At 43.5% G+C, this 27969-nt stretch overlaps 1 protein-coding gene across 31 annotated transcripts in view; it reads right to left on the bottom strand.

The window, feature by feature from the left end:
• NEB (nebulin) overlaps positions 1–27969 on the bottom strand; it is a 207472-nt gene that overhangs the window by 129617 nt on the left and 49886 nt on the right. For all 31 annotated transcript variants that reach the window (XM_090045755.1, XM_090045724.1, XM_090045725.1 and 28 more), the window contains exons 33-50: positions 27277–27384; positions 26145–26456; positions 24601–24807; positions 22710–22814; positions 22458–22565; positions 21806–22117; positions 20761–20967; positions 14661–14765; positions 14112–14219; positions 12385–12696; positions 12028–12234; positions 9442–9546; positions 6815–6922; positions 5165–5476; positions 4391–4594; positions 3301–3405; positions 3069–3176; positions 336–647 (exon numbers count right to left, since the gene is read on the bottom strand). In XM_090045755.1, the coding sequence (XP_089901881.1) occupies positions 336–647; positions 3069–3176; positions 3301–3405; positions 4391–4594; positions 5165–5476; positions 6815–6922; positions 9442–9546; positions 12028–12234; positions 12385–12696; positions 14112–14219; positions 14661–14765; positions 20761–20967; positions 21806–22117; positions 22458–22565; positions 22710–22814; positions 24601–24807; positions 26145–26456; positions 27277–27384 (3345 nt within the window). The remainder of the gene's footprint in view (positions 1–335; positions 648–3068; positions 3177–3300; positions 3406–4390; positions 4595–5164; positions 5477–6814; positions 6923–9441; positions 9547–12027; positions 12235–12384; positions 12697–14111; positions 14220–14660; positions 14766–20760; positions 20968–21805; positions 22118–22457; positions 22566–22709; positions 22815–24600; positions 24808–26144; positions 26457–27276; positions 27385–27969) is intronic.

The following is a 27969-nucleotide window of genomic DNA, read 5'->3' as shown; positions in this document are numbered from 1 at the left end:
GCAAACATAAAACAGAATATTTTCCACACAGACAGAAGAGTTCACTCCAGGTGCTTTACTACCAGAGAATATATAGCACCAGAATTTAGCAAGGACAAAAAAAATAAGACTACCTGCTACTAAGACTGAGCTAGATAATCAGTTTTTAGGTGTGTCTAAAGAATTCTTCTGTCACTGCCATCAAAAATACTCAGCAAACCACTATGCAGCAGCAAAAATCCTTGCAGCATAAATATACAGAAGCATATCTTCAATTTATCTTAACCATTGGATCAAAATTAGTTATTAGAACACTCTGGAATTCAGAGACTATGGAAAAAAAAGGATCAACTTACATCACTCTGAAGGCCATAGGCCTTTTTAGCATGGATCACATCATTCTGGTCTGGCAGGCATGTCCACTGGTGCAGAGGATGTCTATAATCAATATCGCTGACCAGCTCCTGACCTTTCTTGGCCACAACAACTGACAGCATGTCCACTGGGGTGCTATACTTGGTCTTCCACGTCTCAAAGTCTTTCTTGTACTCCCTGTCACTCTGGATCTTGGCTACATGCATTGACCACATCATCTTGGGATCATCCTTAATGTTGCGGGCTCCAATGTGATGTCCCAGTTGCTTGCGATACCCTTCCTTGTATCTGTACTGTACGGAAGAAAATTATCAAATTTCATTTAGCTGTCTTCATTAATAAGAAAACATACATAAAATATCTATGGCCATTCTTCAGGACTCAATACTAGCTCAGGATTATGAGACCTGCCTTTGACAAAGGTTCAGTTCTGTATTCTGCCTGCTAGAGCACTGGGACTACACTTTCCAGTAGAATTCTATTTCATACCTCCCGCCATGTGCCCCAACCACCAAGCCTGAGATTGAAACACCAAGGATGTTCTGGGGTGAAGCAAAACCTCTGTGGTTTTTCCCAGTGTACAAAAAAGAAACTTCTGAAATCTTTTAAAAGAAATGTAGAATGAGAAACTCATTTCTAATCAATAATATTTTCAATTAATAGACTTCCCCAAGGATAGATTGTTTTAATCAATGACTACTTTATTGGCAATTTGACAAAACTAGACAGTAGATTATAATTTAAGCGCCCACTTAAACAATTATGCCTGAAGGAATTATTAGAAAGCATTAGTTTAGAACTAGTAGGAAACCTGATAACTAAGAATGCAGATATAGCACAGGTCTTCAACAAAGACCACACACTGTTGTCAGAACAGAAGAACAGCAGGAAATTTTAGAGAGCTCCACAGGACTCATTCTGGGTCTAGTGTTGTTTAACTGTCTCACTGATGACTTGGATCTTGGATAGAGAACTTACTGATCAAGTCTGAAGATGATACAAAATGATGAGAGGGTGCCAACATTTTGGAGGATAGGAGTAGAATTCAAAAGGATCTTGATAAATTAGAGAACTGGGATACAATAGCATAACTGTATTTAGCACTAATTAGGCCTCAACTAGAGTGCTATGTGTAGTTCCAGCCCCGCTTTAGGTAAGATGTTGAGAAATGATAGTTGAGTGACAGGTGAGTAACAAAGACGATAAAGGGGTTAGAAGAGGGGCGGGCAATTATTTTGGGCAGAGGGCCACTTACCCAGTTTCGGCAGGCTGTCAAGGGCCGCATGCGTAGCCTCGCCTCTTGACAGGCACCCCACCCCTTGACAGGTGCCCCACCCCTTGGTCACCATCTTGGGACCAATGTTGTAATGTCTTGGGACCAATGTCCCAGGGCCAGCACTGGAGAGGCCCAGAGTGGGGCGCAGCCTGGCAGGAGTCCATGGATCCGGGCTGGGCTGCACCAGCAGAGAGAGGGGGGAGCTGGCCTGGCTCCATAGAGCCCCTGCCAGCTGGGACCCCGCACTCCTGCCACCCTGCTCTGGGCCCCGCTGGCACTGGCCCCAAGACACCGGTGTGGGCTCTGTGCTCCCACTGGCTCCCTGCCCACTCACACCCAGTGCCCCCCAGTCCCGCGGTACAGGCGAGGGGCAGCACACAGCCCCAACCCCCTGCTCGCCAGCAGGAAAGAAGCTGGTGCTGAGCATGGGGAAAAGCTGCCCCTCGCCCGCCCCATGGCCGGCACTCCCTGCTGCAGGTGCTCGCAGCCAACACAGGGCTGTCTGGAGTAGGCACAAGCAGCCTCGTGCAGGCTGCAGGTGGCTGCAGTGGGGGGCGCTGGCCATGGGGTAAGCGAGGGGCCGCTTTTCCCTGCACTCAGCACCACCTTGTAACCTGCCAGGGTGGCAGTGAGGCTGGGTTACCAGGTGGTGCTGAGCATGGGGGGCAGAGAAAGCAAGCCCCTCACCTGTCCCATGCCTGGTGCCCTGCAGCTGGCCTGGGGCCGCTTGTGCCTGCTGCAGACAGCCCTGCATGGGCTGCAAGCGCCTGCAGCAGGGAGCACGGCCATGGGGCAGGCGAGGGGCTGTTTTTCTCTGTGCAGGAAAGGAGGCCGGGGAAAAGCTGAGCATGGGGGGGGGAACGGTCCCTCCCACGCCCGGTGCCCCAGGCTGCAGGTGCTTGCAGCCCACTTAGGGCTGTCTGGAGTGGGCACAGGCATTCCCACACAGGCTGCAAGCAGCTGTAGCGTGGGGCACTGGACGTGGGGCAGGGAGGGTCCACTTCACCCCCCCTGCACTCCTTCCCTGCCCAGGGTCCCCTCCCACCCCCACTTACCTGAGGTTCCCGTGCCGAGGCAGCCACATGCTCCCAGCCCAGAAACCCCAACTGGGGCTTCTGGCTGGGGGGGCAGGGCCGGGCAGGCCCCACTCATTGGCAAGGCCGTATTTTGCCCACCCCAGGTTAGAATGAAAGCCATTCAAGGAAAGGTTAAGAAAAGGAGGTACATTCAGTTAGTAGACAAGCAGATTAGGGGAGACATGATACTATTTTCAAATATTAAGAAAGGCTACCATGAAGAGGTAGGAATGACTGTTCTCATTCCTGAAGTCCATTCCAAGCCCAATGATTCTATGCTTGTATTTCTGCTGACAGAGTTCTACTCTAATTGCCTGCTTCTTAAGGTGATCTCAAGAAGTACATCCATGATGGCTACTTACGTCACTTGCAATGTTCCTGGAAGCTTTTGCTGCCTTGATGGGAATGGCATCTACCCGGAGGTCATAGCCTTTCTTCTTGTCCTCTTCCATGGCAAGTCTGTACAGTTTCTAAACAAATCACAAATATTCATTAACCATTTTTAAAAGGCCTTCAAAAAGGTTTCAAGAATGACCTTTTCTTTTTTATTTAATTTTTTTCAGATTTTTTTTAATATTTAAGCAACACACCTACCTGACTAAAATTCAATTTGTTCTGCTGGGCCAGGACAATATCTGGAGTATCTGGCATGATGTGGATGCTGGTCTTATCTTTATTCCAAGCTTCTACATACGCACGCTGAAAAGCAAACAACAGATGAGATAAGATAGTGGAATTAGGGAGACCACCACAGCTACCATAGTGAACTATAATTTTGGCAGAATAAGCACAATAAAGAGCACCAATTCATAGTGTTTCATGCAGCCAGGAACAATACTAAATATGGGAGAAGATCTCTCATCTACACTGCACATCCATTGCCAATTATCGTGTCCTATTAAGTAGTAAGTAACCATCTGATAGGACTCTTCAGTTCAAAGCTGCTTAGTAAATAGAATCTTGTAGTTTTGCCATTCATTTCAATTTACCCAATTCCAACACCCAGATTAAAGCTGGTTATTTCTGGGTTATTTTAAAACAGACAAATGCATCATGATGTAGCCCTAGGAATGGGTTTGCCAGAAGTTTTACCGAACAGATCACCTTTGCTATTTAGAAGTAACACTGCATAATTTACTGGCAAATTAATTAAAAGTAAAGTAAAGGGATCTCAATATTATGACACTTGCCCACAGTGTCTGCTATTCAATAAGAGACATAAAACTTTGATGGAGGGGGAGAATTGATGTTATGAAAATAAAGAAATGTAGATTTGTGAGGATTTACTGAACCCAGCAAAGTTGCAAATGAGATGTATAAATATTTCTACTAGTTATCAACTTGCCATTGCCTGCACAATAACAATCACCATAAATGTAAATGCAACACCACTCGACAAAGAAATATAGCCTAGTTATTTCTAAATAAAAATTGTTTAAAAGCATCCTTAAACTGCTCTTCATGGGGTTTTTTTATTTTAACTCCAAACAATAATTGAATCAATTTACAAATAATTTGAGTGCTCCAAAAACTTCACACACACAAAAAGCCCTTTAAATACAAAGTAACAAACCCTTATGTGACAATTAAATATTTTTCTATAAGGCAAATATTATTTGCCTTACAGAAGGAGACTTTAACATTCAGGCCACTTATGAAATATTCATATTAAGAGAAAACTCACTTGGTTCATAATATTAGAATTGTGCTTGGCCAGGACCATTGGCATAGAATCAAGAAGGCTAGTAAATTTAATAGTGTCTGGATGTTGCCGGTACTTATGGTCACTCAGGATGTGGGATGCTCTCTTATTTTTCTCAGCTTCCAGTGAGCCACTAGGGGACCATCCAATACCCCTCAGCCACTCTAGGTCTGACCTATATGCAAGCTGAAAAAAGACAGGGAGATTAGTCCATTCAAACATTTAAACAATCAACCCCTTTACCTTTCTTTTCAGAGCCTGCCAATGCTAGATTCTGTCCATACCAAATCACCCTGAAAAAATCCTAGACCATTCTTTGAAATTGCTTCCACAGCACCCTCGAGTAGGAGGCTCATTTGCCACAGGAATAGATAACTTGGGCACTATAACAGAAGAAACCCTTCTTACCCCTTCTGCCAAGGAACCTTATTTTATACCCTCAATACATCTTACACACCTCAAACTCAAATAGTCTTGCTCTTGTTTGGAGAGTTTAATTAGCTCCCAGGTGGCAGGAAGAAATCAGCACTTCATAAAGGTACAAAATAAGGTTTTCTGATGCTAAGGGTGAACAACATTTCCTTTTCTTTTATTGTTACCATTTTCAAAATACTCAGCAAACCAGTAGACAGCAAAACTCCTTGCAGCATAAATTTTCAGAAGCATATCCTTTAATTTATCTCACCCACTGAACCAAAACTACAGTAAAAAAAACACAATGAGATTTACAAAGTCTGAAGCAAAAGATCAACTTACATCACTCTGAAGGCCATAGGCCTTTTTAGCATGGATCACATCATTCTGGTCTGGCAGGCATGTCCACTGGTGCAGAGGATGTCTATAATCAACATCGCTGACCAGTTCCTGACCTTTCTTGGCCACAACAACTGACAGCATGTCCACTGGGGTGCTATACTTGGTCTTCCACGTCTCAAAGTCTTTCTTGTACTCCCTGTCACTCTGGATCTTGGCTACATGCATTGACCACATCATCTTGGGATCATCCTTTATGTTGCGGGCTCCAATGTGATGTCCCAGTTGCTTGCGATACCCTTCCTTGTATTTGTACTAAAATCACATAAATCAGGTTATGTTAATTAGGATCAGAATGAAAAATGCTGAGATATTAAGAAAATTGCTAGATCCAGTCATTTGGGATGACATGTAAACTGCAGCTCAGGTTTACAAATAAACCTGACCCTGTTCTCTTAAATGCTACAAACTTAGCGGATCATTATAGTTTTACTCCTATGAATCTAATGTCCCTTTGAATCATGTGCATAACACTGTAGTTCTATAAGGGCATGTCTACGTGTGCTGATTTAGGGTGCATTAGCCATTTTTAGGTGCATTGAGGGCACAGGTCTATATGTGCACACCCTTAATGCACCTTTAAAAGGGCGATTTTAGGATATTCGCGCCTAAATTTGATACCTGCAAAAGCAGGTATCAAATTCAGGCACAAGCAGCTAAAGCATTTTAACACATGTGTAGATGTATAAGGCACATTAACGCCATGTACGTCAACTAACTTGAGACTAATTTTAGTCCAAGTCAGTCCACATACCACATTAATGGACTTTAGCCAGTACAGGTATAGATGCACACCTAAATCACCTTAATATGCATTAGGCAAATACACATTAAGTTTAGGCATGCACAAAAGCATGTGTAGATGCACCCTAAATTTTTGTATTGAGGAAGGAATGGAATCTTTGGAATCCATAGGAAGAGTCAACTAAGTAGTTGTGAGAATAAGTTCTTTTATTACATAACCTACGAAAGAATTAAAATCTCAAGAAACTCCTTGCTCTACACTCTCAGAGGGGGGTGTGATCCAACGTCTCAAGGGATCAGTTCAGGAATGGAAAATCAGGGATATCAGGAACATTTTTCTTAAAAAGTACTAAATCTTTTCCGAAACACAGGTGGCTGCACTATAGTTAGCATGTAAAGCTGTGCTTATTACGTGTGTGTCACAAGAGCAATTCTTTAACTAAAGCGATTTCTGGGCCAGGCTGTGTGAGTAGTCATGAGGAGAAGATCTCTGACTTCTCTAAGAACCCCTCACCCCAGTAGTTAGCTCTGCTACATACTGCTCCCAGCAGGGTATGACTAACTAATGGTTCAAAGTCTGAACATGCCATCGACAAAAGTTTTTGGCGGCATACTGCACTAATGTGGGAGCAATCCCCCTCCTACTGCTTTCTTCACTGCTACGAAGAGTTTGTATTCTGTTTGTTAACACAAGAGAGAAAGCTACCTTCAACTTATTTTTTATTTTCCCCTTTCAAGATGCCTGGATCACAGAGGAATAAATCTGGCCCAGGAAGGTTTAGCAAACTGTGGCTGAAGGCATGACATCACAGGAAGTACATAACAGACTGAACTGGAAGTGTTACTTACATCACTTGCAATGTCTCTCGATGCTCTGGCTGCTTTCACTGAAATGGCTTCAGGTGTGAGGTCATAGCCTTTCTTTAACATTTCTTCCCATCCAAGTTTATACAGTTTCTAAATTAGAAAAAAGAAAGATTTTCCAGAATTTTCGAGAGCTCCTGGAAGAACACCAACCCTTCCTCAAGCATTACAACTGAGGAACAGGACACTGGAGCATTGCTCAGTTTTCTTTCCATGCTTACTTGGCCAAAAGGTTGCAACTGACCCTTGAATGGATGCAAAAGACAGGGAGCAGGATGCTGCTCCTGGCTCAGTCCATTCCCCTGAAGTATAGAACTGGCCAGATACACAAAGGACATACACTGAACTCCTGTAAGAGGCTGAATCCCACTGGACATTGGGAGCTCTAGGAAACTAAACTAGAGTTAGTTTTCCCACTGCAAATGTAGCATGCACTACCTCTAATGCAGGGCTGTGGTTAAAAACCACAAGAGATCCTGTTATAAATACTTTAGGTCTTTGTTCCCAATGGACTATATTAGGCAATATATCATTAAAACTTTAGATGCATTTAACGGTGCCTAGTCTCCTTTGACACTGTATTTAAAGGGAAAAAAACAAGAAATACAAGCATGAAAAAAGGTAGAAGCCACATTAAGTGCTGCTTGTTCTGTGTGCTCAGTGAAGGGGTAAGAAATCTACACAAAGCAAGTTTGGACTTTTATAATAGGGAATTAGTAACACACCAGAACTGAGGTCATGAAGCAACCATAAACCTTTGCAGAAAACCAAAGCCTCTTTCTGAGTTCATCCCATGGAGCAGGACTAATATTTATGTTTAACTACAATAGCGGTTCTCAGCTGAGACCCTGTGAGGCCCTTTTGGGGTGCTAAAGCAGTGCAGCACTGGTGCTGCTGCCTGGCCATGTGCAACTGCATGTCTATGTCTATGTCTATACGTGTATAGACATAGACATGTATGCCACACATGTATGTATACATGTATGTATATGTGTATGCCACACATTTGCATTTTCACAGACCCACATTTTGCATATTGGCTTAAACTTCTATCGCACCCAAGAGTACACACAAACACGACACTCCCTATGCCTGCAGAAGGGTGTTTGTGCCCTAATGCTTGTAAAGTGTGCTTTTTCTAACTATTCAGCTGGTCTAATAAAGACCTTATCTTGTATAACCTAGGCTAGAACATGTCTATGTCATCTGCAAAGCCAGGCTGAGAAATGGCTGTTGGAGCAGTATCTACTCCCTCTGCACCTTTCCTAGTCTAGCCCCACAAATAGAGGCACATGGGCAGGTGGAACAAGGTGTAATTGTCTCAAAGACGTCTGTTTCCAGAAAAAGCGTGTTGGGTCAGACCAGGAAAGGCTGTGGCAAGAGCAGGTGGTCTTGCCACAGCCACTTCTCCATCTGGCTCTGCAGGAGGCAGCCAGCACAGTTCCACCTGACTACAAACTCAGTGGCAGTTCCCAAGTTGAGACCCACTGCTCTAGGGATGAGAAGAATTCACCAATATGCTAACAAAGCACACGGCAATTTAACGCTTATTATATAAAAGAAAATCAGTGTTTATTATGGCAAACCTGGTTCCCAATCAGAAACTTTGCCTTTTTAAAAAGTTCCCAACCTCTTGCTTTCTGTAAATCCAAGAGACGAAAAATGTGTCATATAACCTACGTAATCCCAGGTAACCTCTACATTTTACGAGCTATATTTTATCACTGGTCAACATTCCCCTTTTATGTTTCCCTCCTACTACCCCCACCTACCTGTCTCACCCTTTGATCTTCCCTGCCACACATTTGCATTTTCACAGACCCACATTTTGCATATTGGCTTAAACTTCTATTGCACCCAAGAGTACACACAAACACCAGCAGACACTCCCTATGCCTGCAGAAGGGTGTTTGTGCCCTAATGCTTGTAAAGTGTGCTTTTTCTAACTATTCAGCTGGTCTAATAAAGACCTTATCTTGTATAACCTAGGCTAGAACACATACACCAATGTCATTCATATCAATGGGAGTCTCTTACCAAGAGAAAAAGCAGAAGGGCACTTTAGGTTGCTGCCTAGGCTTCATTCCTATATCAATTAATGTGCTGTACATTAGAAGTATTTCCACTGCAACTAACTGAACATTTCTTGTCTAACTGATTAAAAAAATCAAACCTGGAGGACTGTTTTTTGTTGTTGTTTTTAACATGACTGGGCAGGAGCCAACACTTGCACTGCTGCTGTCTTGTGAAAAGCAAAGGAAAATGCTAAGAGATAATAAATCCCTTATTGAATAATTTACCTGAGACAACACAGCAGTGGTTCTCAATAAAATTCAAAACAGTTACAGGGAGTGCCCTGTCTGTCAAAATGTTGATAAACACTTAACCAGAGGCTCAAGGTTTAATTTGCCTTTATATTTGGAATAGGATTTAGGCTCCTAACTCATATAAATTTTTGCAAATTTTAGCTTTAGCAATGTAAAAAAAAATTCTGTGGTTCCGTCTTAAAGCATCACTTACCTTTTTTCCAAAACAAACATTAAATTAACATAAATTAATCAATATTTATTCTTAAATAATAGGTTAAGGAATATGTAACCAAGTGTCTGTACCTGGCTATAATTTGTCGTGTTCTGTTTAGCTTGAAGAATATCTGGTGTATCTGGCATCACATGAATCTGAAGTTTATCCTTCTCCCAAGCTTGAATGTAGGCATGCTATTGGAAAAAACAACAGCACGTACGTTAATAGAAAGAAGCAGCAGACAGAGGAAGATGGATCGGCATGTGTACTTTGGTTTTGGGGAAGGGAAAAGGTGTTGATTTCAATTAATCTCTCTGATTAATCACATAATCCAGAATTCAAGTGAACAAGGATCCAATCTGTGCTCTGTTGCGATCCAGATATTTGGCACTTTGTGAACATTTATAGCGATGACTAGCATCAGCCTGTTAAATGGCTGTTTGTTGGCAGTCAGTGACAGGTTTCTCTTCAGTAGAAGGGGTCAAGAATTTTCTGGAAAAGTGGGGTCTCATCAGAAAAATCTGACTTGTCAGAACTGAAATGTTGCTGATAAATGTCTTGCATTTGAAAGCCTAATTACTTCACAATTGGTCCGACAAAATACATCAGCCTAAGAAATCCTTGCCTTTCACACCATAACACATCACTTTCAGCAAAACAGGGCTGCTGCAGGGGCTCTTGCTATTTGGTAGGTTATTCAGGCTAGATTTTGGCTAGCCAGCCAGGCAGTTGTGTTTTATTTCAGAAAAATCAAAATGAAAGAGCCCAATTTTTTCTTATGGAAAATTTTCTACATTTCCCTTTCAAGAGAAGGTTAAAAAACTCCTAGCTTTCATTCCAAGTCAGAATGAGAACTGGTTTATAAAGATCAGCGTTGCTGGCAATTTCAAGTTTCAACTAGAAGGCTAAGCCATTACCCGGATTAGCTTTTGTGTGAACCCTTTACCCTTATGGTGGAATTGTTTGCTTCTGTCAGCAATGCCCTCCCACTCCCTTACCTCCTTTCCATCCCTGTCTTTTGTATTCAAATAATGCTTTCTGTTTGATAGCCTGCTCTGTACATGCCCTTTCATAGCATCTGATGAATTGAGCTCTTGCTCACAAAACTTTAAGCATCCCTGATTCAGTTAGTCTACAAGGTGTACCTCTACTCTGCCTTTCATAGTTTCTAGATCATCTAGTCCGACTCCCTGCCATGGCAGGAAAGAGTACTGGGGTCAAATGACCCCAGAAAGATGTTCATCTAGCTTCCTCTTAAATACCACCAGGGTAGGAGCCAGCACCACTTCTCTTGGAAGTTGGTTCCAGATCCTAGCCGCCCTGACCATGAAGTAGCGCCTCCTGATATCCAACCTAAACCTACCCTCTGCCAGCTTGTGACCGTTATTCCTGGTCACTCCTGGCGGTGCTCGGGGGAACAGTGACTCCCCCAATGCCTGCTGATCCCCCCGACTGGTTTATAACAGGCCACAAGATCCCCCCTCAGCCTTCTCTTTTGGAGGCTGAACAGGTTCAGGTCCCGTAGCCTGTCCTCGTAGGGCCTGCCCTGCTGCCCCCTGACCATGCGAGTGGCCTCCTCTGGGCCCTCGCCATGCTGTCCACATCCCTCTTGAAGTGCAGTGCCCAGAGCTGGACACAGTACTCCAGCTGCGGCCTGACCAGTGCCGCATAGAGGGGGAGGATCACCTCTTTGGACCTGCTCGAGATGCATCTGTGGATGCATGCCAAGGTGCGGTTGGCCTTCCTGACTGCCTCCCCACACTGCTGGCCCATGTTTATCTTGGAGTCAATGATGACCCCCAGATCCCTTTCCGCCTCCGTGCTGACAAGAAGAGAGTTCCCCAGCCTGTAGGTATGGTGCCGGTTGTTCCTCCCGAGGTGCATCACCTTGCACTTGTCTGTGTTGAAACCCATCCTATTCTCATCCGCCCACTCCTGTAACCTGTCTAGGTCTGATTGTAGCCTGGTGCATCTTTCCAGTGTGCCCACGTCCCCCCACATCTTAGCCTTCTGCTTGACTTCATAGTAATGTAGCTAACTATCCCTGTCTCTTCATAAATTTCACCCACTTCTCTTTCTGAATAAAGAGGGCACAATCAGGCCCATGCAGTTTAGGCTTCTGATTAGTTATGGAGGCTTCTGGGGTTTACTTAGGAGTAAAAATTAATATTTATATTATGACAGTGAGAATAACAGAAAATATAGGCACAAGTGGCATGTTCAGCCCTTGAGATACATGAAGAGAGAAATTATTTAACTAGTAGCAGGATGTTTCAATCTAATTAGAGCAAGGGTGTCAAATGTACAGAACATAGGCCAAATCCAGCCCAAAGAGCTCATAGGAAGGTCAGGAACTGGGGAGCAGGGTAAGTGGGAGCAGGGCCTACCACCAAAACCTGGGGCATAAAGCCTCTTGGGAATGCATGTCAGTAGTGAGGGGTGAGCAACAGCTGCATTAAGACAAAACCTGTGGTTCAGACCTAACCTGGAGGCAAGCAAGTTAGAGGAATCTGCAAATAACATATTCACTCAAACCACAGAGAAATATGACTGCTCAATCCTGTTTACTTTTCCCTGAAAAACAAGGTTGGACAAAGGCGGTGACATGGAATTACAAAATGATCTTTAAATAGATTATTTTCCAATTGTAGATTATTTTCATCATATCCACTCACCCTATTCATCACATCTGCATTGTGTTTTGCAAGCACCATGTCCATAGAGTCAGTCTGTTTTATGAAGGGGAAAATACTGGGATGCTGACGGTATTTCCTGTCACTTGCAATATCTGTGGCTTTTCTAGACTTCTCCACATCAAGAGAACCAGCAGGACTCCAACCAAGTCCTTTGTACCATTCATTATAGTCCTGTTTGTATTCATTCTGCAAAACACAACAGAAAAGGAAAAGCACATTTTGCAAACCATAAAATACAAATGTCTGCCGTTATTTCAAAATGTAGTCCTTACACTGAAACAAAGGTCTAGACAACATCTCTACCAATGCTAAACAGAAATGAAAATGGAAGCTTACATTACTTTGAATCCGATTCATGTTTCTGCTCAGTTCCAAATTCATCGCATCTGGTAGTAGGAAATATTTGTGCAGCAGATGTTTGTAGTTTATGTTGGTTATATTAGCTTGTGCATCCTTGGCTGCCAAGACACTGAGTGTATCAGCAGGTGTGTGGTACCTGGTCTTGCTGGTTTCATAGGCTTTCTTGTACTCACGGTCAGACTGCATCTTGGCCACTTGCATATAATGGACTAGTTTGGGATCATCCTGAAGGCTGCGGAAGCCAACAAGTTTCCCCTTATCTTTTTCATAACCTAATTTGTATTTGTACTGCAAACAGAAGAGAGAGAGAGACCCCTTGAATCCACCTTACCAAGAAGATATCAGATTAAGAAAGCAACCCAGCAAAACGTGCTCTAAGAAAGAACTTAAGCTAATCAGAAATAGGCTAATGAAGAATATCTTGCATTCAAAAGCTTGTCTAACTCTATCCCAAATATGCAGTTGGTTCAAGAAATATTTGTCTTTCTGTTTAAACAGGGAACACAGCAGCAGTAGCACTGTGTTCTTAGTGCGATGCTGATCCTTGAAATAATTCAGATATCTCACCATTTTATAAAAGCTGATTTTAAAAGGTTATGTTAAAAATCTTCTCTCATGAAAAAGAAAGATTCTTCGTGAGAGCATGCTCCACACACTGCCTCACATCACAGGGACTCAAGCTAGGCTGGCTGAGTCTACAGCATGCTTCAGGGTAGACATATTCTAAAGCATGGAGCTCTGAGCCAGTCTAGCACATACATTTGAAAAGGTGCTTCCCATTACGCTCCAATTGTGTTTTTTAATAATAATAATGGATCACCCTACCCAACTGCAAGAACACTCCTATCAGCTCAAATTCTGGGCAACCAATTGCCCAAAGTCAGTACTAGGTTCTGCACTGCACCAATCACCACTTGGAAAGGACTGGAAAGAGAGAGATCCTTCTATAAGCTATAGAGTGGCTACAGGTGCCATCTGTGGTGATTCCTGGCCTAGAGACAGACATTCAAAAAGCCTGAGCCTGAATTGAGCCCTGCCCAGCCCAGAGAGCATGCCGGGATGCTGGGAGAGTCTGGTTTAACTTAAACTAGGAAGCAGCCTTGGGATTGTTGTAGTAGAGACCAGGATACCTCACCTTCAGCCCTCTCACACCAAACTCTGAACACTGAAATACAAAGAGATTCAGGGTGACCCTTGAGACTTATGGAGCCACCTCCTCTTTGCACAGTGAATTCCTTCAGATTATCTGAAGGAATGGTCCTGTTACCTAAAGTAGGAATGTCTCTACACTAGTAGTATTAGCAGCAGATTTCCCAAAGCAGTGTCACTTTTTCTGAATTCTGCAATGCAGTAATTAGAGACTAATATATGAAAGTCACAACAGAAGCATGCATGAATTATGTTCGAAGTGATCTTTAAAGAGCCTGAACAATGTCACTTTAATAAATAAACTATACTGTACAGGTAAAATTGGTTTTCTGCAGAGTATTGCCAGCTGACTTATGTTTGTGTATCTTCCAAATGAAGTAATTACTCTTTGATAATTGCAAGCTAATTTAGATGTCAGATAAACTATAGTTATTAAATGTGCTCATAAATTAAAAACTTAGGAGCAATCATGAAATCAACATCTAAAATTGCATCTTGTAAATGAATGCTTTGTAGTATTTAACAAGAGACAGTTTCCTGTTTTAAAAACTTACATCACTAGCAATGTCCCTGGAAGCCCTGGCAGCTTTAATAGAAATAGCATCTGATCGGAGATCATACCCCTTCTTCTTAGCCTCTTCCAAGGAAAGTTTGTACATTTTCTGTGAACAGGAAGAAAAGATGACATTCCTTTTTTTAAAAAAAGTGTAGAATCTCATTTACAAACAAACTACCCAATACATATGATCATTTGAAACAAAGCCTTTTCATTAGCATGGCTCTGTCCTCAGTTATTTAACACTTCTCCAAGCATTTTTAAAAAATTGGCTACACAAAGGGATACATTTTCAAAATGAATCAAAAGCAAAGATCTTAATTATTCATGTTATCACTTTGTAATGTGCCACTGAATGTTTGTCTTTTTATTAAAGCAACTCATTACAGCTTCTGTTATTAAATCTTGGATGGGAAAGAGACAGCTTGCTGTGCATGTTACTATAGATCAGAGAAGAGAGGATTAGTCAGGTAGTACTGTACTATCATTTTAATTACTCCTAATGTTAGATAACTACAAGATAGTCAGCCTTACAAGTTGCACTTACATCACTTAGATTAAAGGCATTAACTTTAGCCAAAGCAATCTCCGGAATATCTGGTGTGATGTGGACTTTTGTCTTGTCTGCTTCCCATGCACGTTTATACTCATGCTGGAAGGATAAATACAAAGAAGATGATAGCGTGATAATTTCAACAAAGGAACCAAAAAGAAAGCAATGTTATCAGAGCCACTTCCTTTATATGGATCAAATTAGTCCCTAGAATATATGCAGCACATGATAACTTTACCTATGACTGCAAGAACAGATGCTGCCCTTTACTTTTATGTATTTATTTCTTCTTAAGGATTTTGACAATGCAGCTGTAGAATAATGGCTCACTAATTTCTACCTTCAGGGAAAAGCAAATCACAGGTATATTGAGCCTGAAGATTGCTAACTCTGTGAAATTCTTATTTCTCTTATCTCATGTGAGCATCACAGTGACACAGCAATATTTGCCAATGTGGTAAAAAAATGCTAACAGGTTTATTTCTCTTCTCACTGAATAAGAGTACAAATCATGAATAATGCCACTGGAGACAATGAGGTTGTGCTGGTATAAAAGCAGAGTAATTGAGAGAACAATCAGGTCTGTAATACTTACCTGTTTAAACCTTTGCTGACCAGTATAGAAAAATTACTCAGTATCGGAGTGATAGGCTGTCAGCCATTTTCCTTGTAGAGGACAACCAGCTGAGCTGTCTCATGAAATGGTTCAGGTATAGTAAGTATATGAATAACCATCTTAGAGAACTAGGCTTAGTCTGTTTGTTGGCCTAAAATTCTGGAGGATCCAGACAGACTCATAGAACATTAATTTTTATTCCATCACTAATTCCAGTGATTCTAGCAACGAACTGATTTTTTCTAAATATTAATGGATAATGTCAGCTTACATCAGTTAACTTCTATTAAATGTATTCATTTTATACAAAGGTTCATATCAGTTTCATAGTTGGTAGGGTCGGAAGGGACCTAAGTAGATCATCAAGTCCGACCCCCCACCACGGCAGGAAAGATTACTGGGGTCAAATGACCCCAGCAAGATGTTCATCTAACCTCCTCTTAAAGACCCCCAGGGTAGGAGCCAGCACCACTTCCCTTGGAAGTTGGTTCCAGATCCTAGCCGCCCTGACTGTGAAGTAGCGCCTCCTGATATCTAGTCTGAACAACTTACGGCCGTTATTCCTTGTTACTCCCGGTAGGACTCAGGGGAACAGGGACTCTCCCATAGCCTGCTGGTCCCCCTTAGCCAGTTTGTAGATGGCCACCAGATCCCCCCTCAGCCTTCTCTTGTGGAAGCTGAACAGGTTCAGGTCCCGTAGGCGCCGCTCGTAGGGCCTGCCCTGCTGCCCCCTGATCATGTGAGTGGCCCTCCTCTGGACCCTCTCCATGTTGTCCACATCCCTCCTGAAATGCAGCGCTCAGAACTGGACGTAGTAGTCCAACTGCGGCCTGACAAGTGTCACATAGAGGGGGAGGATCACCTCCTCGGACCTGCTTGAGATGCATCTGTGCATGCATGACAAGGTCTGGATGGCCTTCCTGACCACATCCTTACACTGTCGGCCCATGTTCATTTTGGAGTCAATAATGATTCCAAGATCCTTTTCTGTCTTTGTGCTGATGAGAAGGGAGTTCCCAGCCTGTAGGTATGCTACTGGTACTCACCAGCCCCCCTCCAGCGAGGCAGGGTCCCCCCAAATCCTAGGCAGGGCCCCCTCTTGCCCAGGACTAACTTGAAGACAGTGGTGGGCCCACTGCACATGTGCGTAGTTTAAAAGGGCCCGCCAGCAGAAAAAAAACCCCAGTTAGGCTCCAGGAGTAGCGCGAGACATGCAGGTGAAAGCCTGCTGTGCCCCAGCACCCTGAAGCCCCCCAGAGACCCCAAATTGCCATAGAGTGCCCCCACCAACCCCCAGCAGCAGCCAGAGGTAAGTGGGGCCCCTAGTGGCCCAGCCTAGCCATGGGGAGGTGGCTAAGCTGGAGCCCAGGAGGGTCACACTCCGCCCTGGCCCCTACTTCACCCAGCCCCCCAGCAAGCCACGTGACTGGAGCCGTGTGAACAGGCTATGCAAACAGGCGCGCTTGTCTGTCTGGTGCATGAGTTAGCATGGAATTTGCGCAGGAGGGCGAGTGGGTGGGCCCATGGCCCTGCCTGTTCACCCCCACCCTAGGGAAGCCAGTCCCAGCCGTAGCCACCCCACCAGCAGCATGGGCACACACCACACCCTGATGGTCCCCTCAGGGTCTGCGAGCCCCCTCTCTGGCGCCTTAGAGGCCTCCACCCAGACGGAGCCCACGGTTCCGGGCTCCACACAGATGGAGCCCCTGGCTCTCGGCTGTGGAGGCTGCCTGTCACTTTTTCAGACTCTGGGGCCCAGGACCATGGTCACCTCCCCTTGTGGGGAGCTCCAGGCCACAGTCCAGACACTGCACGCCATCAGGGACTCTCAGCAGAAAATTGATTCCCACCGCTAGGCCCTTCTCCACCAGGAGATGGAGGGTAGACCACAGTCTCCCTCCAGGACAAGGGAGGACTCGGGGACCTCTCTTACTGTCCAGCCCAGGGGTTGGACCAAGGTGGTCGGGGCCACAAGGCCTGCTTCACCAAGGCCCCTGCCTTGCTGGAGCTATGCAACAGGTACAAACCTCTTGCAGCCCCAGAAGAGCCTGCTGAGTTGCCAGCTCCCACAGGCAACATGGGCACTACCGTAGCTACTGCCCCCGCTCTCCCCAAGACGAAATGAAAAGTGTTTGTCATGGGAGACTCCAACCTGAGGGGGACTGAGGGGACAATCTGCTGCTCCAACCCCTTAGCCTGGGAAGTCTGCTGCTTCCCAGGATCCCACATCTGAGACATTGCAGAGAAGATCCCTATACTTATCCAGCCTACTGACCACTATTCCATGCTCCTTATCCACGTGGGCACCAATGACACGGCTCGGAGTGCTCCCACCAGGGTTATGAGGCACTACAGAGATTTGGAAGCGGGGCTAAAGTTTCTGGGGGCTCAGGTGGTTTTCTCTTCGATCCTTCTAGTCTCAGGCTATGGGCTGAGTGGGGAGAGGAGGATCCAGGTAGTTGACCAAAGACTGCGGCACTGGTGTCATTGGGAAGACTTTGGCTTCCATGACCACAGTCTGCTCTTTGGTGAGAGGCATCAAGCTGCTGGGAAGGGATGGCCTCCACCTCTCTCCAGCGGGGAATAGGCTCTTCTCAGCCAGACTGGCTGACCTGCTCCACCAGGCTTTAAACTAAGCCCACCAGGGGATGGGGGGACTACCGCCACTGCTAGCCTGCTGAGCAACTCTTGCAAAGCCAGCAGATCAAGGATCTTAAGGGAGTCCACCCCTGCCCCAGCACCTGGAACAACCGGTAGGCAAGGCAAGGGCTCACAAGGGGACACTTGCCTGCCTGTACACAAATGCCACGATCTTGTGGAATAAACAGGAACTTGCCCTCCTGCTTAACGCAAATAATTATGATGTCATAGGGAAAACAGAGACCTGGTGGGACTCCACCCATGACTTGACCATGGTTATAAACAGCTAATCCCTGTACTGAAGAGACTGAGTAGACAAAAGGGGAGGGGGCGTAGCTCTCTATGTCAAGGAGAGCTACACGTCCCTGCTAGCTGACATTGGCAACCAGGGTGGACAGCTAGAGACCCTCTGGGTTAAAATCCATGGTGAATGTGGCACAGGGGACACAAAGGTGGAAGTCTACTACAGACCACCCACCCAAAGTCAAGAGCTTGACCAGGAGTTCACCAGGGACCTGGCTGAGGCCATGCTCCAGGTCCATGGTTGTCATGGGAGACTTCAACTACCCAGGCATCTCATGGGAAGAGCACTCAGCTAAATCCAAGCGGTTGCAAAGCTTCCTCTCATGCATGGATGACCTCTATTTGACACAAGAGGTCTACGGGTCAACAAGAGGTAAAGTGTTGCTTGACCTGGTACTGGCAACTGGAGACGATATGACTGGCAACCTAATAATCGATGGGAAACTGGGTGACAGCGATCATGAGCTGATCACCTTCACCATCTGCCATAAAGCTGGCAAGACAGTCCACAATTCAAAAAGGATGTGGAGAAGCTTGAGAGAGGCCAGAGAAGAGCCATGCACATGATGAGAGGTTAGGAAAACAGACCTTACGATGACAGGCTGAGAGCCATGGGACTCTTCAGCTTGGAAGAGCGCAGGCTCTGGGGTGATCTGATGGCCACCTATAAGTTTATTAGGGGTGTTCACCAGGATCTGGGGGAAAGATTGTTCACCAGAGCCTCCCAAGGGATGACAAGGTCAAATGATTATAAACTCCTGCAAGACCATTTCAGGCTGGACATAAGGAAGAATTTCTTTGCTGTCCGAGCCCCCGAGGTCTGGAATAGCCTGCCATCAGAGGTCGTTCAAGCACCTACTTTGAATGCCTTCAAGAAAAAATTGGATGTTTATCTTGCTGGGATCCTATGACCCCAGCTGACTTCCTGCCCCTGGGACAGTGGGCTGGACTCGATGATCTTCTGAGGTCCCTTCCAGCCCTAATGTCTGTGTGTGTGAAATCTGTGTGAAAGTTGCTGATGAAGATGTTGAACAGTGCAGGCCCGAGGACCGAGCCCTGGAGGATCCCACTGCCCGCATCCCTCCAGGTCGAAAAAGACCTATCCACCCCCACTCTTTGGGTGCAGCCCTCCAGCCAATTTGCAATCCATCTGACTGTGTAGACATCAACGCCATAGTCACCTAATTTCTTAATGAGAATGGGTGAGAGACAGTGTCGAAGGCCTTCCTAAAGTCCAGAAAAACTACGTCCACAGCGACACCTGTGTCCAAAGATTTTGTGACCTGGTCGTAGAAGGCCACCAGGTTGGTCTGACAGGACCTGCCTCTAATGAACCCATGTTGGTTGCCCCAAAGCACAATCTCCCCTGCTGATCCCTTGCAGAAGTGCTCCTGGATAATTTTCTCAAAGATCTTCCCTAGGACCGAGGTAAGACTAACGGGTCTGTAGTTTCCTGGGTCCTCCTTCCTCCCTTTTTTGAAAATGGGGACCACATTAGCCCTTTTCCAGTCCTCTGGCACCACACCAGAGCACCATGAGTGCTCGTAAAGCTGTGCCAGGGGTCCTGCAATGACTTCTGCTAATTCCCTCTGCGCTCTGGGGTGGTGATCGTCAGGATCTCCTGACTTGTACAGTCTAGTCCCACGAGAAGGTCCCTGACTAGGTCCTCACTGACCCTGGGCCTGGCAGTGCCTCCCCTGGGTCCATCAGGGACCCTGGTGTGAGGGATGCCCCGGTCCCTGCTCAAAAAATGGAGGCAAAGAAATTGTTAAAAAGGTTAGCCTTGTCATCTGGTGTAACCACCGGATTTCCTAGCGTGTCCTGCAGAGGCCCTACGTTGCCCAGTACCTTCTTTTTACCCCCTATGTATTTAAAAAAGGACTTGTTATCCTTGATCTGGGTCACTAGTCCTAGTTCCATCTCTGTCTTAGCCTTCCTAACAGCACCCCTACAGTCTTGAGCAATGGAGGTATAGTCCTTGGTGATGGCCCCTCCCTTCCATTGGGTGTACACATTCTTTTTAGCTTTGAGACATTCCTGGATGCTTTTGGTGAGCCATGGGGGCTTTTGAGCACTCTTGCCTCCTTTGGTCCGCATTGGGATTGTCGCCCTTTGGGCTTGGAGGATCAAGTTTTACAGTTACAGTAAAATATTCAAAAGCGTATGAATGGTTTAGGAACTTAAGCCTCATTTTCAAAAATGACTGAAGCACTTTTCAAAGCAAGACTTAGACTCCTAAGAAACTTCAGTGCTTTTGAAAATCTTGCCCTTCATCTTGTGTTGGCCAAACATTGCTAACAAGAACAATCCTCAAATCGCCTGATCTGTGAATTTCTTAGCGTGCTGGGACCAGGTTTTGTCATTATTTACGGCAAGGTTTGTGTGGCAAAGTCAATGAAAATATGACATATTCATCTGTGATCCAAACTGATAGTTTCTAATGGATTTGCTCATACTACCAAAAAGTATAACATTCTTTGTCTGACTGTCTTTTCTTGCTGAATACTGAACTGAATTGCCATAGATATTCCATACCTCATCCATGATTTTAGCATTATTCGTAGCTAGAACCATATTCATAGAGTCCATCAGAATGGAGTACTTCAGCTTGTCTGGATGCTGGCGGTATTTCTTCTCACTGACAATTTCCATAGCTTTTCTATTCTTCTCAGCTTCCAAAGAGCCTAGTGGCAGCCATCCAACACCCTTCATATATTCAACATATTCTGATTTGTACTGATTCTGCAATAAAAGGAAAATAAAAGTTCAGTAAATGAAAAAATTCAGGATGGCTCACTACTTGCTGGATGCATTTAGTGTTTAAGATTCTGAACATGGGAGCATTTAAATAAATACACTTGTTTTCTACATTTATAACAGGGCTCTCTACTTTATTATGCTCATTCTTGTATTTCACATGGCATTCAATTACCATTGATTTCAGCACACCAGTGTGAGACAGCAGAATCAGGCTCTCTCAAAGGAAGGAATTAGTTACAATCCTGAGAAATAGGTGTTAAGTAAATTTCATCTGTCTGGGAATAGTCCAAAGTGGTACTCTGCATTGGAGACAACTCTCTGAAACATAAATCCTCATCTCTTGCCCTCTGACTCCAGAAAGGAAGTAAATTACTAGAAGGAGGGCAAATCTCATTCCCCCACAAGTTCTTCAGAGAGTAGGTGAGAACAGAGAACCAGAATCAAGGCTGTGAGATAATTTTTTTAATACAGCTATTCTTGGCTTGGACTGCACACAAGTGTTACTCCTAAGAGTTAGAAGCAAATAAATGGGTGACAAATAAACATACAAAAAAGCACATCAGCAAATGGTCAAAAATAACATTTCTGTCATGGAGCCAAAGTTCTTTATAAACTACTTTAGTTTAATATTTCAGAGTGGTCTCATCAGTATGAATCACAATGCCACAGAACTCTTGTTACACTTGCTGCATTTTTGTATATAACTGCACTCATTTGCTTTTTTTTTTTAAAGAAAACTCTAGTATTTTCCCTATAGTATACATTCATGAAAAAATATTACTGAATTGGTAACATAAAGGTTGTAGACTTTCTTACTTACATCACTCTGTATCTGCATCATGTTTTTGGCTAATTCAAGATTCACTGAATCAGGCAAAGCACTGTATTGGTGGATCAAGTGCTTGTAGTTTGTATTGGTAGCCGCTTCCTGTGCTTTCTTGGCTGCTACAACACTAAGCATGTCAACCGGGGTGTGGAACCTGGTCTTGCTCTTCTCATAATCTTTTTTGTATTCACGGTCAGATTGCATCTTAGCCACCTGCATGAAATGCACCAGCTTGGGGTCGTCCTCCAGACTCCGGAACCCGATCTGCTTTCCTTTTGTCTTCTGGTAAGCTAGTCTGTATTTGTACTGGAAGCAGAACAGAAAAACTTCAAAGGAAACTGAATAAGGAGGAATACAGTACTAAGCAAGTTTTACTTGTTCCGCATGTTATAAAGCCTTTGGCTTCACCAATCAGAAAGGGTCCATCCCTAATCCATCACATTCTAACTCCAATCCATCAAAGCACTGAACCCTGTTTAAATCCATAAATAGTCTTAGATTCTTAGGTTTGAACTTCACCTTGTATGAAGCTTGAAAATTCAATTGTGCATGTTCAAGTCAACCCTAATTTGGGTGGTTTTAGAGATGTAGTGAGCCAAATTTCACTGCTACATTTACCCAAACGCATTCTGAAAATAAAACTTACATCACTTGCTATATCTCTGGAGGCCTTGGCTGCCCTTATTGGGATAGCATCTGGCCGCATGTCATATCCTTTCTTCTTCTCTTCCTCCCAACCAGATCTGTATAGTTTCTAATCCAAAACATAAAAGTGCAGGAAGTTTTAGTTATGAAGGTGGGAAAAGTTCACGACAGTATAACTGAACTTAAACATTTTAACAAAAGATCCAAAGATAGCATTTTTAACAGGTACCAAATGTCCTCTGCATTTGCTTACATTGCTCATGGTGTTCTGGTTCACCCTGGATTGCAGAATTTCTGGAGTGTCTGGCATAATATGAATCGTAGTCTTGTCTTTGTTCCATTTATCAATATAAGCTCTCTGCAATTACATAGTGATATTGAAAATTGAAAAGACATTGCAATATAGTATAGAATAGGAGAATATTTTCATTTGACTTGTGCATGATGAACAAAACATGTCAACAAGAATTTTCCTGAGCATTACAAATACCTATGCAAAACTAAACAATCATTTGCCCCCTTATTCTTTTGTATTTTATCTGAAAAAAGGTAAGTTAGCCATACTGTAACAGCACAGGGTGCACTCTGTTACTTGCAGTGGCCTGAGCAGCAGCAGGGCAGCCTACAGCTGGCTGCAATCCCAGTTGGGCACTACTACCTGATTGGGAACAGAGCCCAGCTATGTCTTATAAGAACAGCAAGGCCAGAAGCAGTTTCCTGCTAGCAGCCAGGAGGACAACAACTCAGCTGGGGCTGCTGCTCATGACACCTTGGAGGTAAGGGCAGGAGCTATGGGGATGGCTGCAGGCTCCTGGTCCTGGGGCACGACCTAAAACTACACCCTGCTGGGGCTGGTTAGTGTGGTGGGACTGCCAGTGGTGGGGCAGTCTCCAGGAAATGCCACACCTGGGGCCTCCCCAGTAAAGGGCGAGTATGGGGCGCCAGAAAGCCTCAGCCCCTGCTGCCTTGCAGGTGACCCCGTGGAGGGGGAAGGCTGGGGGAGCACACCCCAAAGGACAAAGCATGAGCCCAGACTCACGGGGAGTTTTGAGGCAAGGCCCCAGGTCAGGAAGGGACCTGGGACAGCACCCAGACTCACTGTGAGCTCTGAGGTTGCACATAGAAGCTAGAGTGAAGCTCCAGGGGAGTGGGGTCCTGAGCATTGGGGAGCTATTAACGAAGCTCCCAGGGAAAGAGATAAGGGGTAGCCCAGGGAGAGGCTTGGAGGCCTAGTGTGTTGGGCTTGGGGCCCAGAGTGTGTGTGTAAAGAAAGAACCCAGTGTGAAGGCACTGGGACCATGAGCTCTGGTGGGGAGTGAGAGTCCTGTGTGAGACTCCAGTGAGACTCCAGAGCTCAGGTCCCAGTGTGAGCCACTGGAAAACATCTGCAAGGCATGGGACACAGTGCAGGGATGGTCGGAGCTGCATGCATAGGCCCTTGTCATCAGGGTGCGTAAATGGGCAGCCTCCCATCTGATTAACATTCTAATCATTAATATCAAGGTGTGATGGGTAAAGTAGGCAGATGGTTAGCCCTAAAACAAGTGAGTGGACCAACATTTAGACTGGCCCCGGGATGACCACTTGTTACACATGATAAATAATATATTGTAATTGCAAATTTGCCATGTGTAACTTTTACATTTTTTGCATATTCAGAAACAACTAAAGCACTTTTTTCCGTGTACCATCTTCCTATGACCCATGCCGGATGGGGACCTGGTGTCTCCCAAATGCTTTGGAAAAGCTTTAGAGAAGAATTTCTATTTTGGGCTCTCCTCCAAATTGTACCAGAATTCCACATCTTTTAACACTCACTCATCACCAATGCTGTTTCCCCACATAAAAGGATTCAAAGTTACTTAAGGGTTGTAACTGTGAGGAATATAAACCCTACCATTCATACAGAGCAAAGTGTTTTAATCTTTGCTGCAAGCAGAAATTGCTGTACATGCTCAGCTATGGAGCCACTCAGGGACCTGGGCTATCTTTTGGGTCCCAATCCATTAAAATGGTGCATCCACTACAGCCAGGGAGAGGCCAGATGTCCCCAGTAGGAATCTGCCTACTATATTATTTTACAGGATGGAGTCCTTCTACTGAACCTTATGAGCTCAGCTAGGTTAATTTGAGCAAATTCTCACCTTATTCATGGTCTTGGCATTCTGTTTGGCTAGCACCTGCTCCATTGCATCCATTGTAATAGAGTATTTCAGCTTGTCAGGGTGCTGACGATATTTCTTTTCACTGAGAATCTCTGTAGCTTTCTTTGCCTTCTCCACTTCCAAGGACTGAGCTGGCACCCAGCCAACTCCTTTCAGCCAGTTATTGAAATCTGTTTTGTAAAGGTTCTTTAGAAAAATAAACAGAGAAGAAAAATAGAGTGAGATAAATAAGAATGTTCATATAACAAAAAAGGAATAAAGCTTTGTATTTTTTCCTGGCCATTATTGAAATAAAAATGTGAACAAAAATTATCAGTGGTCCCTAGCATTTTCCAAATATATATGGATAAAATGGTAGACCTATCAAGAAATAGTGGACCAGATTCTGCTGGTCACTAAGAGCTGTATACCAAACCTGAGAGCAAAACTGGATGGATAAAATAGGAAAATTGGGAAAGAAGTATAATTTTTAAAATAAATGCTTGGTTTGTGAAAACCATGGGCCTGCAGCATCAAAAAAGCAAGGGAAGCACAGAGATACCGTGGAGAAAAAAATCCAAATTCTCTCTTGAGATATGGCAAAATTTGGCCCAGAGAACTAAATTATTAAGCTCACTTTTCCTCCCCGTTCAAAAATCCATGATTTGAGCTAACCAAATAGCAGGTCACTCAGGTAGAAAAAGTCAACATCTTGACTTATTTGGCAAGATACATCAAGATACTTCTCTTTGTACACAAACAGATACTATTGAGGCCAATCCCAAATCCCTCAGACCATGGTAAACATTTTCAAATTACATTAAAGTTTCGATGCCTACGTTGGATATAAAAAATTGTCATGCGCCTGTTACAAACAGCCAGTTAACACTAAATGTACTCCACTAAATGTACTTCTGGGATAAAATATGTTTGAGATGCAAAATTTTAAGGAACCTAAGTTAAAGTAGAGTGAAAGATCTGATTATGAAATGCAGGGAGGCCATACCAATGTGGGGAAGAAGAGGAACAAAATCAATAACACTCGGAGCTTCAGACTGATACAATTATCATGCACCTACACACACAGTGTACATATAATATATGTAATCATAAACAAAATATTATGTATTATTGGAATATAATTTCTATATACTGTACTGCCAGTATTTAAATAATACCAAAATGTTAATATGACGCTATACTTAGAAAAGAATGGCCCAAACCATAGAAAAATATGTAGTGAAGCAAAAAATAAGCTCCTTGGCTAGGAAACTACAGGGAACTAAGTGTTTGTTTGCTGTCAGAATACCCTGACATCTACCCAAAAGATATATAATCACTATTAACCTATGTATAATGGTTATATATCACCAATCACTGAAGAGTAATTATATATGCATATATCGCCATATCTATAGATTATATGTGTATGTGAATATACACATACATATAGGTATACACATACATACACACATAAAAAACCTCATTTCTGTAGGCAAAATTGTTATCAACAAATTAATTCAAGATCACTAAACATTACATACATCACTCTGAATCTGCATCATGTTTCTTGATAGTTCCACATTCATAGCATCAGGCAAGAGTGTATAATTGTGTAATAGCTGTTTGTAACCAGTATTTGTAGCTACTTCCTGGGCTTTCTTAGCCGCTGTCACGCTGAACATATCCAGGGGGGTATGATATCTTGTTTTGCTGAATTCATAATCCTTCTTGTACAAGCGATCCGACTGCATTTTGGCCACATTCATGTAATGAACCAGTTTAGGATCATCCTGCAGGCTACGGAATCCAACCTGTTTGCCTTTGTCTTTTACATATGATTCCTTATACTTGTACTGGAGAAGAAGTAAAACAAAATGCGATTAATTATAGAACAGCCAGAGGTGCTTGTGATCAGTTTAATATTTGGAAATTCAATATTGCAGTAATTTCAATTCATAACATGAACCCTGATAATGTTTTACAGATGCCAGCTGATTCATTAGATCAAAGAAGAAGAGTGTTGCTGGCTTACAGTCTACAGATTATATGCACTTGTGCCACAGACGAGTAGATAGCTGCTTCTTCTTTTTAGTCTCTAACCTTTCTTGTCTGTCACATCCTCCTGCTATATTCTTCTCTCCCTCCCAGGTCCAACACCACATTTTTATTACTGTACTAACTACACCAAGTATTTATAGCTTTAAGATGATTATATAATCAAGGATTTAGGTACTGAAGATTTGGGGCTCAAGTGATTCACAGGCCTGCTCTGACACTGGTGCATACAGTCATAGTTTCCAATCTCCTCTGCAAACTAGCCTGCTCAGCAGGCACTCCTGATTTAACAGTTCCAGGGCTTTCTCAGCACTCGTGTTTACTGTATGGTTTAGGAGTGCCATAGGGGCAAAACTATAATTCTTCAGAGTGCAGCACAACTATGGAGGTAACTCTGTAAAACTTGTCAGATCCAGAACATGGAGCATATCTGATCTTCATATAAGCAAGAGGTCCAGTTAACCATGATGCAGTAGCCAAGGTGTAATGTATTTAGCTCATTTCCGAAGCCCATATAGAAGTCTGCAGCTAGTATTTCCACAGAACTATGGAAAACTCAGTGTACAGTATTGGATACAATGCAGTGAATCCTACAGCTACTATCCAGATAATACTTACATTGCTGGCAATATTCTGAGAAGCTTTTGCAGCAATTATAGGGATGGCATCAGGTTTTAGATCATAACCTTTCGCGAGTGTTTTTTTCCAGTCTGCTTTGTAATTAGCCTTAAAGGAAAAATGAAAAACAGTTGTTCTTGTTCCAAATAGTTTATATCTCAACAATTCAGCATAAGCTTTATTAAAAGCTTTCTTTATTTAAAATATTAGACTAACATATGTGTTTTAGGTCTGTGTAATCACAAGAACACAAGGCAAATTTATATTAAGCAAAAACAAATTAATTACAGGAAGAGTAAAGTGCTTCATGGTAACCACTTTACTCAATTGTCCCATTTATTCTTAAAGCTTTTTTTGCAATTTCTGGACAAAATGACACTACCTTTTACTTCCTGACTTAATGGTAATTTTGTCAAGTAGAAGGCATTAGAATGCTAATATATGATGTAGTGCACTCCTGCTCATGAAAGCTTATGCATCTCTAATTATGTAAGGAAGGACCATTTCTACCTTGCTTTCTGCCTAACTTCAGATTAACACAGCTAAGTACATCTTGTTGTCTAAGTAAAAACAATAGAATATGGGATATAATTAGTGAATTAAAAGAGGCAGATTGGTTATATAAGATCCACTAACTACAAAAGACTTGAAGATGAAAGTAAGAGATTCGGGACCCTGGAACATGATCGCTTA

Source organism: Crocodylus siamensis, chromosome 4 (assembly GCF_052110815.1).
Source record: "Crocodylus siamensis isolate JL-2025a chromosome 4, ASM5211081v1, whole genome shotgun sequence".
NCBI lineage: Eukaryota > Metazoa > Chordata > Crocodylia > Crocodylidae > Crocodylus > Crocodylus siamensis.
This window is presented reverse-complemented; position numbering and strand designations above follow the sequence as displayed.